General features: G+C 59.8%; 1 protein-coding gene across 3 annotated transcripts; it reads left to right on the forward strand.

The window, feature by feature from the left end:
- The first annotated feature begins 828 nt into the window (after nt 1-828).
- Nucleotides 829-14129, forward strand: STXBP1 (syntaxin binding protein 1). 3 transcript variants are annotated; one of them, XM_052668100.1, is made up of 20 exons: nt 829-1031; nt 6773-6822; nt 6935-7016; nt 7237-7313; nt 7465-7543; nt 7815-7918; nt 8412-8560; nt 8821-8905; nt 9010-9140; nt 9634-9741; nt 9832-9892; nt 10126-10191; nt 10300-10380; nt 10470-10608; nt 10709-10818; nt 10902-11003; nt 11675-11760; nt 11874-12028; nt 12837-12960; nt 13877-14129. In XM_052668100.1, exons 1-19 carry the CDS (start codon nt 995-997, stop codon nt 12944-12946), a joined length of 1812 nt encoding a protein of 603 aa, XP_052524060.1. In that variant the 5' UTR covers nt 829-994; the 3' UTR covers nt 12947-12960; nt 13877-14129. The 3 variants fall into 3 exon arrangements, with proteins under 3 accessions (XP_052524060.1, XP_052524058.1, XP_052524061.1); XM_052668098.1 differs by lacking the exon at nt 13877-14129 and having other exon boundaries at nt 12837-13005; XM_052668101.1 differs by lacking the exon at nt 12837-12960 and having other exon boundaries at nt 830-1031.
- Nucleotides 14130-14177: the final 48 nt, after the last annotated feature.

Here is a 14177-nt window from a genome sequence, read left to right on the forward strand (position 1 = left end):
CATGGGTGTGGGGAACATGGTTTGAGACATGGGGCATGGGCACCATCACGGGCATGGGATGTGGGACGTGGGCACTGGCACCAACATGACGTGGAGCATGGGAATGGGTACCACCACGGTCATGGGCACAGGGCGTGGGGATGGGAACCCTGCATCCCCCCCACCATCAAAATGCCCCCTAGCAGCACGGATGAGCACACAGCTCTTGCTCATTGCCCATCACGTGTGGGTGGCCGCAGGAGAAACACCAGTGTCTGCATCCCCTGCAGCGCCGGGGGCGGGGGGGGCATTTTGCTGCAAAATCAACCTGAACCGGCAGAGTGTGGGGGGGGGGAAGGGGGGGAATGGGAGAAGGCTGCTTACTGCCCTATGAAGCAAGGGGAGGGGAGGGGGGAGGGGGGGTGAGCGATATACTGCGAAATATTATTGCGAAATATTGCAAAAATAAATAAAAAAAAAGAAATCGGAAAAAAATGGAGGGGGAAAAAAATAAAGTAAAAAAACAAACAAACAAACAAAAGATTGCAAAACGCATTGCCGATAAGTACAGCAAAACACCGTACAATAGGGCGGGGGGGGGGGGGGGGGTGCGCACCTCGGAGGGGGTGCATGGAGCTCCGGGGGAGGGGGGGGAGCGGGGAAGGCGGGCTCTGCGGTGCGGAGCGGGGCGGGCAGAGGGCGGAGCGCAGTGACGCGCATCCCTCCCCCCCTCCTCCCCCCCCAACCCCGCATCCCGGTCCCGCCTCCTGCGCGCAGTCAGCTGAGCCCCGCCGCGGCCAGCGAAGCCGTGTGCCCCCCCCCAACCCTGCGCCCCCCCCCCCTTCCCCCCCCAGCCCCCTCCTCTCCCCAAAGCGGAGCCGAGGGGACAGGCGCTGGGGAGGCGGCGGAGCGCTGCGTTTACCGCTTTCTGCGTGTGTTTGGGGATTCCTCTCCCCCCCCCCCCCCCCCCCCCGACGTCGTGCATCGGTGAGGACCCCCCCTTCAGCGAGGCGACATGGCTCCCATCGGGCTGAAGGCTGTGGTCGGAGAAAGTAAGAGTTAGATGGGGGGGGGGGGAAGACGGGATGGATTGAGAAATGATTTTTTTTGGGGGGGGGGGGTCTTGGGGGAGGTCGGGCTGGGAGCTTCCTGCGGGGAAATGCCCGCGAGCGGGGGATGCTGCGGATGCGCAATACGGAGCTCGGGGGGCGGCATCGGATGGTGGAGCCTTGCGGGGAAGGGGGGGTGGGAGGGGGATGAAGGGAGGGCATGAGGACAGGCGGCCGGGGTGGGGGTCGCCGCCTCCATTTGTATTTTATTTATACGTATGCACATATAGGATATATTGGGGTGTTTTGAAGCTGTCGGGATTTTTCTGCAGCGCTGGAGGATGGGGGGGGAGGGGGGCGAGAAAAAATGGGGGTTCAATGTGGGGAAGCGGCGGAGCCGCTGTGCCCGCAGCTCTCTGCAGCGGTCGCCCCGTCGGGGCGCGACGTGCGGCCCCACTGCGGGGTCGGGGGGGGTTGGGGGGGGGGTCTGAGCGCCGCGGGGGGGGCTGTGCGGAAATGCCGCCGAGCCGCCAGGCCGCTTTGTCTGCACCAAACCCTGCCTGCCTGTAATCGCAATGATGGTGATGAGTTTTCTTTTCCCCCGGTGCCCCCTCTCACCCCACACCTCGTGTCGCCCCCCCCCCCCCCCCAACTCGGGGTGGGGGGGGGGGGGGGGATTTTCGGTGCCCTTCGGGGTCGCTATTTTTGGCCGCGGGGTTGGAGCGGGGTTCGCTTCCTCCTTCCCTGGCTGTTGCAAGCTGATATTGCACCGCCCCATGGCGGCTGGACGGGGGGGGGGGGGGGGAGAAAGAGAACCTTCACCGGGGAAAAAGAAGCAGAAAAAAAAAGAAAGAGCAAAAAGGGGCAGGAAGCGGTGAGAACATTCCCTCCCCCCCCCCCCCCCCACGGCCATGGCCGCCCGTCTTGTTGGTTTTATTGCCGTAGCACCGCCGCCAACCGGGTGTGCTTTGAAGGGGAGGGGGGGGGGGAAATGGTCGGTGTTTATTACCGTGAAAAGGGGAGGGAAGGGGGGGGGGGGTGGGAAAATGGGAGCAATCCCCGAGGCTGAGAGATGGCTGCGGAGGCGGCCGACCCCTCCCGCAGCGGTGCGGATGGCGCGGCCGGAGCTGGTGGTGTGATTGGTGACTGGGGGGGGGGCGCGGGGTGTGCTGCCCTGCTGTGCTCCCGCAGCTGCATCATTGGGGCTGCAGGGACAAATGCAGGGAGATGTGCCCTCCTACATCCAACCTCCTACATCCAACCTCCCCACCCCACTTCCCGGCTGCTGTGCTGCAAGGTTGGCTTTGAGGGGGTAAAGGAGACCCCCAGTGCAGCTCAGTGGGGCTGGATGCCCCCCCCCAGCTGAAGCAGGGGCACTGCGTGTCCCTTCACTTCCATTCGTTGTCAGTGTGCTGGCGGGGAAGGGGAGGGGGAAGTGTCTGTGTGTGTGTGTGTGTGTGTGCGCACATCTCTCAGTCCTTCCTTCTGCAGTTGTAACAAACCCACCCGTTCCTCCCCAAAAACACCCCTACTGATGGAGAAATGGGGTTCAGTAACAGCCTTACCGTGGGGTGTCCGGGAGGTGCCAGCAGAATGCTGCATAGGATGGAGGACTGCAAACCCTGCAGAGCTCCCCACCCTCTGTATAGGATCCCAGGGTTCTGAGGGCTGTGGTGATCGGCTCCCACCTTGGGGTGCTGGAGCTGCTCCCCACTGCTGCAGGGATTCACTCACTGCTGCAGCCCTGCATCCCTCGGGCATGGATTCCCCAATGGAGGAGGAGGAAGAGATGTTTCCTGAGGGTGGAGGTCCCAGCCCTTGCCCTGCAGCTGACCCGAGGGCAGCATCTCTCTGGGGGTTCCTTGGAGGAGGGCAGGAGGCAAGGATGCTGCGCACTGCCACGGCCCCACCTCCAGCTCTGCGTTCTGCCCTGGCAGCCCTCCAGGATGGGATTATTCCCCTGAGCAGCTGCTGCCACAGTGCACCGAAGGGCCCTGAGCTGGGAGCTGGCAGCAAGAGGACAGCTGCCACAGGTGCCCCATGTCCCCTAGTTGTCACCCTTTGCCCCCCTGCTTGTCACCCCGCATTGCTGCAAGGCTGTCCCTACACCTTGCCAGGTCCTGGCGAGCTGCTGCTCCTGGGGAGTGCTATTGGGAAGGCAGTGCAGACAGGAAAAATCCTGCAGGAGGTGGTGCCAGGCTCAGTGCCTGCACTCCTGCAGCCGTGAGGAGGAGGAGGGTGGGCTCACTGCACCGAGCTGTCTCCAGCAGCAATGGGCTGCACTGTGTTCTGAAAGCCCAGAAGCACCTTTGCCTGCGGGAGGAGAGAGGCATCCCCGGAGCCATCCTTTTCTCTCCAAGGGTGGAGGAAGCACAGCCCTCCCGGACCCTCCTGCCCTCAGGACAGCAGCCGGTCCCCCCTTGGAGCATCCTCGTGTCAGGCTGCACCTCCAGACCCGCAGTGCCACGTCCCCTTCCCTAACCCAGACAGCACACAGCGTGGCACCTCCCTGGGCACACTGCTGTCTGCAGGGCACGGCCAGGCCTCGGGGTGTGCGTGGTTGGAGCGTGACTCAGCCAGGCTGCGTGGGGCACCATTGCCTTTGCTAAGGCGCAGGGGGATGCCAGAGGCACAGTGCTGCTTGCTGAGGATGCTCTGGGGCACAACAAAACACATGTGTTGCCCTGTAGCCAAGCAGAAGATGATGAAGAGTTCAGGACCAGGATGGGGATGTTGCCTTCCTGGTGTGCTCTGCAACTAGGTGGGCAGGGAGGGGACCTCTGGGCCCCATCCTTATGGTTGGAGCAGGCACTGAAGCCAAGCCTCCTCTGAGGCCTCAGCATCTGTCCTCTTGGGATCCATCCTTGCCTGCAGCATTGGCTGCATGGCTTCCACAACCACAAACGGCATGGAGCACGGTCTGCACCCTGGCATGGAAATATTCATCCATCCTTCTCCATGGAACATACCGAGAGTGGCAGACCTCGCTTCAGCAGATCTGCACCCAACCACTGGTGTGTGCGTGTGAAACGAGGCTGAGAAAGGCACTAACATGAAGCCTTTCCATCTTAAAAAATGTCCTGAGAGGAATCACGGGATCGTAGAATTATTAAGGTTGGAAAAGACCTCCGAGATCATCCCTGAGCATTTGCAAAGAGAGTCATCATCACGTGGCTCTGGCTGCACGCTGAGGAGCAGATGCTGTGTCCACCAACTCGCCATGCAGGAGAGAGCTCAGAGAGAGCAAAAATAGAGCAGCTGAAGGCGCATTGCCGCGTGGGCTCCATGCAGCCCATTGGGAACCCACTATGGGAGCAGCAAAGACCACTTGGAGCTGTTGGTTTGTAAACACAACGCCCTCCAGCCGTCTCGTTGAGGTCAAGATGGCTTTTGGCTATGGTGAGAGATGCCAGGTAGGCTTTGCATCCCATAAATGAAGTTATTTTCTATGCCCTGGCTAAGGCTGATGGCCTGCTTGCCATCCACAGAGCCTGTTTGCTTGAGAGGTGTTTGGGGGATGGTGCAGGCACCTGTAGCTGCCCGGATGAGGAGGTCAATGCACTGCCTACTACGTTCGACGTGGTTGTGTCTATGGAATGCTCACCCTGTCTTAAGTAATCAGTCAATGAACCAGCAGGAAGCAGTTGCCAGGCCAACCCGAAGGCAACACGTTTCGTTTCAAAGATGCGTCGTGACAGCTCTTGGAGAGAAGTGGGTTTGGAGCAAACCTCACCGCGCGTTTCACTAAAATGGATTGGGTTGGGAGTGACCTCACATCTCACCCAGTTCCAACCCAGATTTCTGGGATTCAGCACTCCAGGACTGCTCCGGGGTTTGGATCCCGAAATGGAGGGCATGGAAGGACTGAGCCTTGCTAGGGAAAAAGTCCATGGGTAGGACTATCCTTATCCTGTAGGACCGTCCTTGTCCTGTGGGGCCTTGCCATCCATTAAGGCCAACGTATGCCACACATGAGGTCCTGGGATGTGCTGAGTAAAGCAGAAATGGGATGTACTGCTCAAGCAGAAATGGGATGTTCTCCAGAGCAGCATCCCTCACCAGGAGGTGCTCCAGGTTGGGGTGCTGGATGGGGCAAGGCCACTTCGTCATTAGACGTGGGACTGGGACTGCTCGTTAAGCCTCAGGCTCTTTCTGAAGCAGGCTAATTGGACACCTCAAAATGAATCTGTGTCCACAAGCTGTGGTGGGCTCAAGCCATTCCCCCCACACCCAGCTGGAGATGTAGGGCCACTTCAGTGCCAGCAGCCCAGGCTAAGCTTCTTGGAGTGACGGATGGGCTGCAGTCCTATTAGGCCACCGTGTCACCAGCTCCTGGCTCTGCATGAAGACGATGCCAGGGGTCACTTTCCTGCCAACTGTCACCCCAAGAAAGAGCCCTACTGAGTGAGATGGAGCCTGCTTTCTTCCCAGGATGGCACTTCTGGGTCTATTGCTCAGCGTGCTGCACGGAGGTCCATTTGCAGGTGGGATGCACTCCCTTCTCTGGAGGTGTTGGTGTCTTCTCTGTGTTGAAAGATAGACCCAGAGCTGTCTGTGAGATCTATTCTCAGCTGAAGTTGTGATTAAAATCCTTCTACCCTGAAGGAAGCAGATGCACTGTGGTAGGTTCAGACAAGCCAAGCACTGAAGGCACCGGATCAGATCTGCAGATGTATTTTTCCCCTGGAGCCTGGTTTATCTCCAAGACAAAAAGCCTTGGCTGTGAGCATCACCGGCTGATGAGGACACCCTGCAGCCTCCAACCTGCTGACATGGGAGCATCCCTTCCCCGTGGCCCATGGCTGCGTGCAGGATGCTGTCCCAGCCTCCTTCCTTCCTCCCTGCCCTGCAGCAAACATGGCTGCACTCTCAGGGCTGGGATTCCTGCCCCACGCTCCCTCCCCCAGTCAGGGTTGCCGGGGTGCTGGCTGCAGGGTGTGGGACGTGCTGGTAAACAGCACTGTTATTCCTGGATCCTCGCTCAGGGGAAGGAGCCAAACATGAGTAATGAGGAGAGAGCAAGGTCCTCAGCAGGATCCGGAAATGTCCATCACCGAACTTGGTTCCTGCTGGCACCCATCCCTCCCCTGGGGACCGGGGATCAGCAGAACCCTGCAGGAGGACGGCGCTGAGCAGAGGATGTGACGGCGCAGCTGATGGATGCGAGCCTGGCCGTGTGGTTTGGTGGCACATCCCTGTTCTGTAGGGACTAGCAGCCTGGGAAAGGGGACCACTGGGCACAGCTCTATAGGCTCGGGTTGTTGCACACCTCGGTGACCCATCAACACCCGCCCCAAAGGTGACATCCCCACCATAGGAGCAGCCCTGGCACCTCGGGTGGCCCTGTGGTGACAGCACGGGGACGGCCCCCAGCTGGTTGTGTAAGCGTGCAGGGCTGGGATGCAAAATGGGATTGTGGGGGATTACAAGGAGCAGGTTGAGGCCGCTTGATTCTTGTTTCTAAAAGGAGCCCTTAAGCTGCTGTTGTTGTCCTGGTGCTTTGGATTAGGGCTGTGGTGTGTGGGTGGCCCAAAGGGACCCCTCCCATCCCCTTCCCATCCTCTTTTGGGCTCTGCTCAGTGCTCCCCTCTGAGCCCTTGAGTACCATGTGTGTGTGCTGGGGGTGATCCCCTCCACCCCAGCCTCCAAAACACCCCCACCACACATCGCCAGGGAATGGAGCATCCCAGGGTGCTGCAGCTGGGCTCGGGGTGCTCAGCCCAACCCATCTCTTCCTCTTGCAGAAATTATGCACGATGTGATCCGGAAGGTGAAGAAGAAGGGAGAATGGAAGGTGAGCAAGGCTGCAGGAGAAGGAGGGTTGGAAGGATAGAGCTGGGAAGGAGTGGGAGCAGGTGGGGTGGTTCCCTGCTGCCCCATCCCTACCTGATGGCTGCTGTCCCCAGGTGCTGGTGGTGGACCAGCTCAGCATGCGCATGCTGTCCTCCTGCTGCAAAATGACCGACATCATGACGGAGGGCATCACAAGTGAGTACCAGCACCGTGCACCTCTCGCTGTGGGGGGGATGCAGCCACCCCTCTCCATCTCACACAATGTCTGTCGCACAGACAAACCCACTGCTCCTCCCAGGGCTGCTTCTTAATTCTATGGGGCAGCGACGGGTTGCAGAGGGCAGGGGGTGCGTTGGACACTCACAGGCTCTACTGCAGTGGGATGTGCTCATGTACCCTTTTTTTTGCCCCCCAGTTGTGGAGGACATCAACAAGCGCCGGGAGCCGCTGCCCAGCCTGGAGGCTGTCTATCTTATCACACCCTCTGAGAAGGTGAGCTGGGGCAGAGGGGTGGGTGGCCACACTGGGATGGGCAGTGGTGCCCATGGGATGTATTGGGGCTGTGGCACAAGTTGCAGGGTTCCCTGTGGGGCTGGACGTAGGGCTGTCCTGCCCAGCCCCGACGCTCCCTTCTTTTTTGCAGTCTGTCCACTCCCTCATCAGTGACTTCAAGGACCCCCCCACCTCCAAGTACAGAGCAGCCCACGTCTTCTTCACCGACTGTGAGTACCCACAGGGCACTGAAGGCGGGTAGAAGGGGAGAAGGGGGTCAGGTTTCTTCATACCAAAAGTGGGCTTTGGGCTCCCTGATCCCAAGGGCAGGGCATCACATCCCTCCATTGCAAATGCATTGTGCAGACCAAGAAAAGGGGAGATGCTGCCACTGAAACGTGCACAAGAAAGCAGGGTAGGAGGGATACTTGGGGCAGGGCAGGACCGTGGGAGCCTGACCACCACCTTGTCCTGAGCACTGCTTTCCCCTGCTCCCTGCAGCCTGCCCCGATGCCCTGTTCAATGAGCTGGTGAAGTCCCGTGCTGCCAAGGTCATCAAGACCCTGACCGAGATCAACATTGCCTTCCTGCCCTCTGAGTCCCAGGTGGGTGAGGGCTGGGGATGTCCCCTGCACGTGACCTGGAGGGGGATGCTTGAGTTCTCCCCCTCATCAGTGTCTCTGTAAGAGCTGTGAAGGCACCACGATCCCCATCCTGGCGCTGCTCCCTACACTCTGTCTCTTTTGATTACGTCTCAGGGCTGATCCACTGTGGGGATTTAGCAGCCGTGCTGCCTTCTGGCACTGCACTGCCAAGGGCACCGAGTGCTGTGGGGACGAGGGGGACAGGGAGGGACAGATGGCATCGGATTCCAGGGAAGATCACGGTGAGGTTGAGTGGGAGATGGGCTTCTTGGCAGTCCAAGAGCAGGGGAAGGGCAGGGGGTCAGGACACCCCAAACATTGCTGAATTTGAACCCCTCAGCTCTCCGGTTTGGGATGGAACCCCACATCTGTTTGGGTTGGTGTATGTTGTCCCAGCCCATGAGGATGTCCCTACTGCCTCTCCCTTCTGACCACCCCCTGCTGCCCTCCCCAGGTTTACTCCCTGGATTCAGCAGACTCCTTCCAAAGCTTCTACAGTCCTCACAAGGCGCAGATGAAGAACCCCATCCTGGAGAGGCTGGCGGAGCAGATTGCCACTCTGTGTGCCACACTGAAGGAGTACCCAGCCGTGCGGTACCGTGGGTAAGGCTGCAGGGTTGGCAGGTGGAAGACTTAAAGCCAGGGGATGCTCTGCAGAGCTGGGGTTCCAGAACCTGGAATCCAGGGGGTGTCTCCTGTGGGACAGACCAAAGGAAAGCAGAGCATCGTGTTCCCTGAGGAGAGGTGAAAAGGAGCAGCAAATGGTGCTCCGGTCCCATTTCTCCCCTGAGCCAAGAACATCACAGCAACTCCTGCCCACCCTTTGCACAGCCAGGGGCTGATGTCCCTTCCCCCTTCCCTAGGGACTACAAGGACAACGCCATGCTGGCGCAGCTCATCCAGGACAAGCTGGATGCCTACAAGGCTGATGACCCCACTATGGGTGAGGTGAGTGGGGTTGGGGATGGGGTGGCATCTCACTGCTGTACATCAGCTCAGGATGGCACTGGGGACCCCAACACCTGCTGATGGCCCTGCTGGTGGCTCTGTAGGGTCCGGACAAGGCTCGCTCCCAGCTCCTCATCCTGGATCGTGGCTTCGACCCCGCGTCCCCAGTGCTACACGAGCTGACCTTTCAGGCTATGAGCTATGACTTGCTGCCCATCGAGAACGATGTCTACAAGTGAGTGAGTGCCACTGGTGGGGAGCTGGGTGCTGGCAGCCCTCCTGACGTGGGCAGCTTTGACCACCTTCAGCCCATTGCCCTTTCCCAGTCTTTAAGCGAGTGGAAGGTGGCAAGACGTGACACCAAGCTGAAGGATTGTCACCCAGCTGTTGGCAGAGCTGAGTGGCCTCTGTGTCCCTTGTGGTCCCACCATATCCCCCCCTGTATCCCTCCATGTTTTCCCTGCATCACCCTGTGTCCCCCCCATGTCCCTCCATGATCCCTCCATGCTGCCCTATCCTTTGTCACCCCATGCCCCCTCTAGTCCTTCCTTCCATGGTCCCTTGTGTCCTTCCATGGTCCTTCCATGGTCCCTCCGTGTTCTCCCACGTCCTTCTGTGGTCCCTCTGTGATCCTTCCATGTCACCCTGTGCTGTGTCACCCCGTGCCTCGCATGTCCCCATGTCTCTCCTTGCCCCCCTGACCCACCGTGCCTTGTTCCCCTTCCCAGATATGAGACAAGTGGCATCGGGGAGGCGCGGGTGAAGGAGGTTCTCCTGGATGAGGATGATGACCTCTGGGTCTCCCTGCGCCACAAGCACATCGCCGAGGTGTCCCAGTGAGTGTCCCTGTGGGCTGCCCCACAGCACCCAGCCCTGTGGGTTGATTCCCTCTGTGCTGATGGCTGTGTCCTCCTCCCTGTTCCCAGGGAAGTGACCCGGTCCCTGAAGGAGTTCTCATCAAGCAAGAGGATGAACACAGGCGATAAGGTGACATCTCCCAGTGGGAGCTCGTGCATGGCCAAGGCTTTTGGGGACACCATTAAGGGCTGTGGCAAAGTCTTTTTTGGGGGGAAGGCTAGAGGGGGAGCTGAGAAAATAGGAAACAGTGACCCCCCCCAGCGTAAGAACGAGACCCCCCCAAAAAGGGGCTGCTTGGTAGGATCATGCCCACCCTCCTTGGTGCCACCATGGATGAGTGACCACGTTCCCTTCCCTCGCAGACCACCATGAGGGACCTGTCCCAGATGCTGAAGAAGATGCCACAGTACCAGAAGGAGCTCAGCAAGGTAACGCCAAGGGAAGGGTCCTGGTGGAGCTATTGGTGCTGAGCAGCACCAGAGGTGGCTTTAAGGGGCTTCCCTATGAGGATGCCCACACCACTGGTGTCTCTGCAGTACTCCACTCACCTGCACCTGGCTGAGGACTGCATGAAGCACTACCAGGGCACGGTGGACAAGCTGTGCCGAGTGGAACAGGTACTGTTCCCCTGCCATCTCCCTGCACCCCATGGGGACTGCAATTCAGTGCCACATGTGAGCCTCGGTGGTGGGCTTGTGCTCTGCAGGACCTGGCCATGGGCACCGATGCTGAAGGCGAGAAGATCAAAGATCCCATGAGGGCCATTGTCCCCATCCTGCTGGATGGGAACGTCAGCACCTATGACAAGATCCGCATCATCCTGCTCTACATCTTCCTGAAGAATGGTGAGAGGGGGTGTGCAGGAAGGGGGCAAGGAGGAGCCAAATGTAATGGCCACCGAGGTGGGTGTCCCAGGGAGATGGTGCTCACCTGTTTCTCATGCAGGTATCACCGAGGAGAACCTGAACAAGCTGATCCAGCACGCCCAGATCCCGGCTGAAGACAGCGAGATCATCACCAACATGGCCCACCTCGGGGTGCCCATCATCACAGACGTGAGTGTCCACCCCCCAGCTCTGCACACATCCCCATGGAGTGACCCTGTGTCTCACTGTGTCCCCATCCCCTCCGTCCTCAGTCCACCCTGCGACGCCGGAGCAAGCCAGAGAGGAAGGAGCGGATCAGCGAGCAGACTTACCAGCTGTCCCGGTGGACCCCTGTCATTAAGGACATCATGGAGGTGAGGTGGTGATTGGATGTGCACTGGGGACCAGCCCAGATCCCGGCACATATCCCCAGCACGTGCCCTGCAGTGCCGGTACTTGCAGTTCTGTTGTGATTGCAGCAAGGTGGGGATGTTTGTGAAAGTGTTCCTGGTCCTATATGTACATTGCACAGCCCCAGCTGGGCTTGCACAGTGCTGGCACAGCTCCTATGCAACCCCACGATGCAAAGCCCCAACCTACTGGGATGGCCGAAGCATGGATTGCCTCTTCTTCATCCTTGCTGCATCCCCTTGGGTACCTCTTGGATCAGAGTGTCCTCATGGGGCTCGGCTGGGGCTCTGCAGGCACCGAGCCTGCGCTCCAATGATGTGAGCATCTTCCACCTGCTCACACCAACAGACAGACCAACCCAGGGCCATATTTTGGTGGGATGTCACTGCAGCCTAGCCCCTGCTTGCCCTAGCTTTAATAGTTCTTAAACTGCACAAATGCACTCACCTCGTTTTGTGCCCAGCTCCCCCCCACCCTCCCAAAGCTCGCTCCCAGATCAGAGCTGAACCCAGCCCCACTGCACCAACGGGGCTTTGCCTGCTTAGTATCAGCGCTGCAGGGGCTTGGGGGTAGGGCCACCAAGGGCTGGGGATGGGGGCACTTGGCTGAGCCCTACGTGGCCGTATCCCTGCAGGATGCCATCGAGGACAAGCTGGACACCAAGCACTACCCGTACATCTCCACCCGCTCCTCTGCCTCCTTCAGCACCACGGCTGTCAGGTGGGTCCCCCTGGTGCCATCCTCCATGAGCAGGGGGGCTGTGACACATCACCCCCTATACACGAGCCTCCCGTGCCTCGGTTTCCTTTCCTAACCCCTCTCTCCATCTCTAGTGCTCGCTACGGCCACTGGCACAAGAACAAGGCCCCCGGCGAGTACCGCAGCGGCCCCCGCCTCATCATCTTCATCCTGGGGGGGGTGAGCATGAACGAGATGCGCTGCGCCTATGAGGTGACGCAAGCCAGCGGCAAGTGGGAGGTGCTAATAGGTGAGTGGGGGCCCTGCCCAACTCCCTGCTGCTCATCCCACTCTCACCCTGCAGCATCGGCCTCCAGGTGACCACGTGAGCAGGGCAGGGGGGTCCTGCTGCTGGCACCCCCCCCCCCCCATGCTGCCCCTCTCTTTGCCCCCTTTATATCTCCCTGATGAGTTTTGTTGCCTGAAGCACGGGCAGAGCTGGTGGAGGAAGAGGGCGTTTTGCAGCCTCCTGTTGCAAGGGCTGTTGTGTGGACGTCGTGGGGGTTGTTGCAAGGAGAAATGGCTGTACAAGCTGGCGCACCAACCACGGTGTGTGCTGTGTGTGCAGTCGGGCAGCACTATGTGCAGCAGGCTGTGCACACCTGTGCAACACAGCACCTACCACATGTACAGCAGGGCGTGCAGCGTGTGTGCAATGAGACGTGCTGCACAAGCAGTGGGGCATGCAGGATGTGCAGTGCACGTACAGTGCCCTCCCAGCACCCTCTGCCTGTGGGTGCAGCCATGGCTCAGGCATCCAGCACTATAGCACAGCAGGACCGTGGGTAGGGGCAGCCCCCCAGGTCCCAAAGGAGAGCAGGGCAGACCCAGGCCAGGCGGGGGCAGCCCCTCGTTGCCCCCATCCATGTGCCAACCCCTTCCACATCTCACCCATCTCATCCCACACCGCTCCGCGACCGACTCCGCGTGCTCTGGGCAGGCAGCACATCCCTTGTCTGCACCCCAAAAACAGAACCCACACCTGAGCCCCCCGGCCCGGTGCATGCTGCTCCCCCTGGGGCACGGCCGGGCCGTCAGCCCGCTCTGTTCTCCCGCAGGTTCTACTCACATTCTCACTCCCACCAAATTTCTCATGGACCTGAGGCACCCCGACTTCAGGGACTCCACTAGGGTCTCATTTGAGGATCAGGCTCCAGCAATGGAGTGAGCCCAAGCAACCAAGTAAAGGCAGCCAACTAACGAAAAAAGAAACTCTTCCTCCCTGAAGGGCTTTCTTTGATTCTTCCGTTCTTTCGTTATGATTTGGGGTTTTTTTTTTGCTTTTTCCTTTTGATGATTTGGATTTTTGGATGAGAAAATGCTTGCAGTTCTCACCGCTGCCATGCCTGGCCCCGCAGCCCCTCCATGCCATGCGCTCCCCATAGTGCAGATGGGCTCCCCCCACTGGGGGAGGTGCGGAGCGGTGTCCTCGTGCTCAGGGAGAGATGGGTGTGAGCTCTTGGTTCTGCAGGAAATGATGGGTTTGTTGGATTCTTTGCGCCCTGTGATGGAGCTGGGACCGTGTGTGGTCCCCAGCGGGGTATATGGGGACGGTGACATCTCGTCCATGGGGCTGCCAGTCAGGTCCTGCTCCATGTCCCAGCATTGTGCAGCCCCCAGGCAAAGTGGGAACATGGGGACGCCCAGGGAAGGGACTGGGGGGCAGCTGTGAAGGAGTGGGGCTGCAGCAGGCAGCATCTCCCCACCCCTCCTCTTTTCCAACCTCTCTTAACCCAGGGATGCTCATCCCGCTGAGCCCCCCCTTGCAGTGCAGTGTCCCCCCCAGTGCCTGTGGTGGCACTCAGTAGGATCTACTGCATGTGGGCAGAGAACAGGAGGGTCTCATCATCCCTCCCCCCATCCCACCGCCCTCCAACTCCATCCATCCCCTCATCCCTCCCACTCCATCCCTTTCCCCATTCCAAGCCCCCATGGGTGTCCATCTCTCTGCAAGCATTTCCAGGTAAGACCTCGCTTGGCATGGGACTGGACCAGGGACCCCATGGGGAGCAGGGTGTGGAGCTGGGGGGGCTGGGGGAGGGGGGGGTGGAGAAAATACAACAACAGCGCTGACCCCTTGGCCCCTTCTGCCCCACAGGGTCCACGCACATCCTCACCCCACAGAAGCTGCTGGACACGCTGAAGAAGCTCAATAAAACAGAAGAGGAGAGCAGCAGTTAAAAGAAAATGCCGCCAGACCCCTCCCCAACCCCGATGCCGACTGTACCCCCAATGGGCACCGGCCTGGGGCACCCCCCCGTCCCATCCCTGTCCCCATCCCGGCCCGGCCGAGCTTTCTCTTGTTGTGTTGAGCCCCTCTTCCCCCCCCTCCCACCCCCACCCCTCCAAACCTCATTTAACCACAGGGAAGAGACAACGAATGCGAAATTAGTAAGGAA

Source organism: Tympanuchus pallidicinctus, unplaced genomic scaffold (assembly GCF_026119805.1).
Source record: "Tympanuchus pallidicinctus isolate F22 unplaced genomic scaffold, pur_lepc_1.0 scaffold8, whole genome shotgun sequence".
NCBI lineage: Eukaryota > Metazoa > Chordata > Aves > Galliformes > Phasianidae > Tympanuchus > Tympanuchus pallidicinctus.

What these genes read in the sequence shown, in the direction of transcription:
- STXBP1 (XM_052668100.1), top strand. Translation starts at nt 995, where the DNA reads ATGGCTCCCATCGGGCTGAAGGCTGTGGTCGGAGAAA. An exon ending in TCCTGCCCTCTGAGTCCCAG is followed by an intron (nt 7,919 to 8,411) that starts GTGGGTGAGGGC and finishes TGCCCTCCCCAG; the next exon opens with GTTTACTCCCTGGATTCAGC. An exon ending in AGCTGTGCCGAGTGGAACAG is followed by an intron (nt 10,381 to 10,469) that starts GTACTGTTCCCC and finishes TGTGCTCTGCAG; the next exon opens with GACCTGGCCATGGGCACCGA.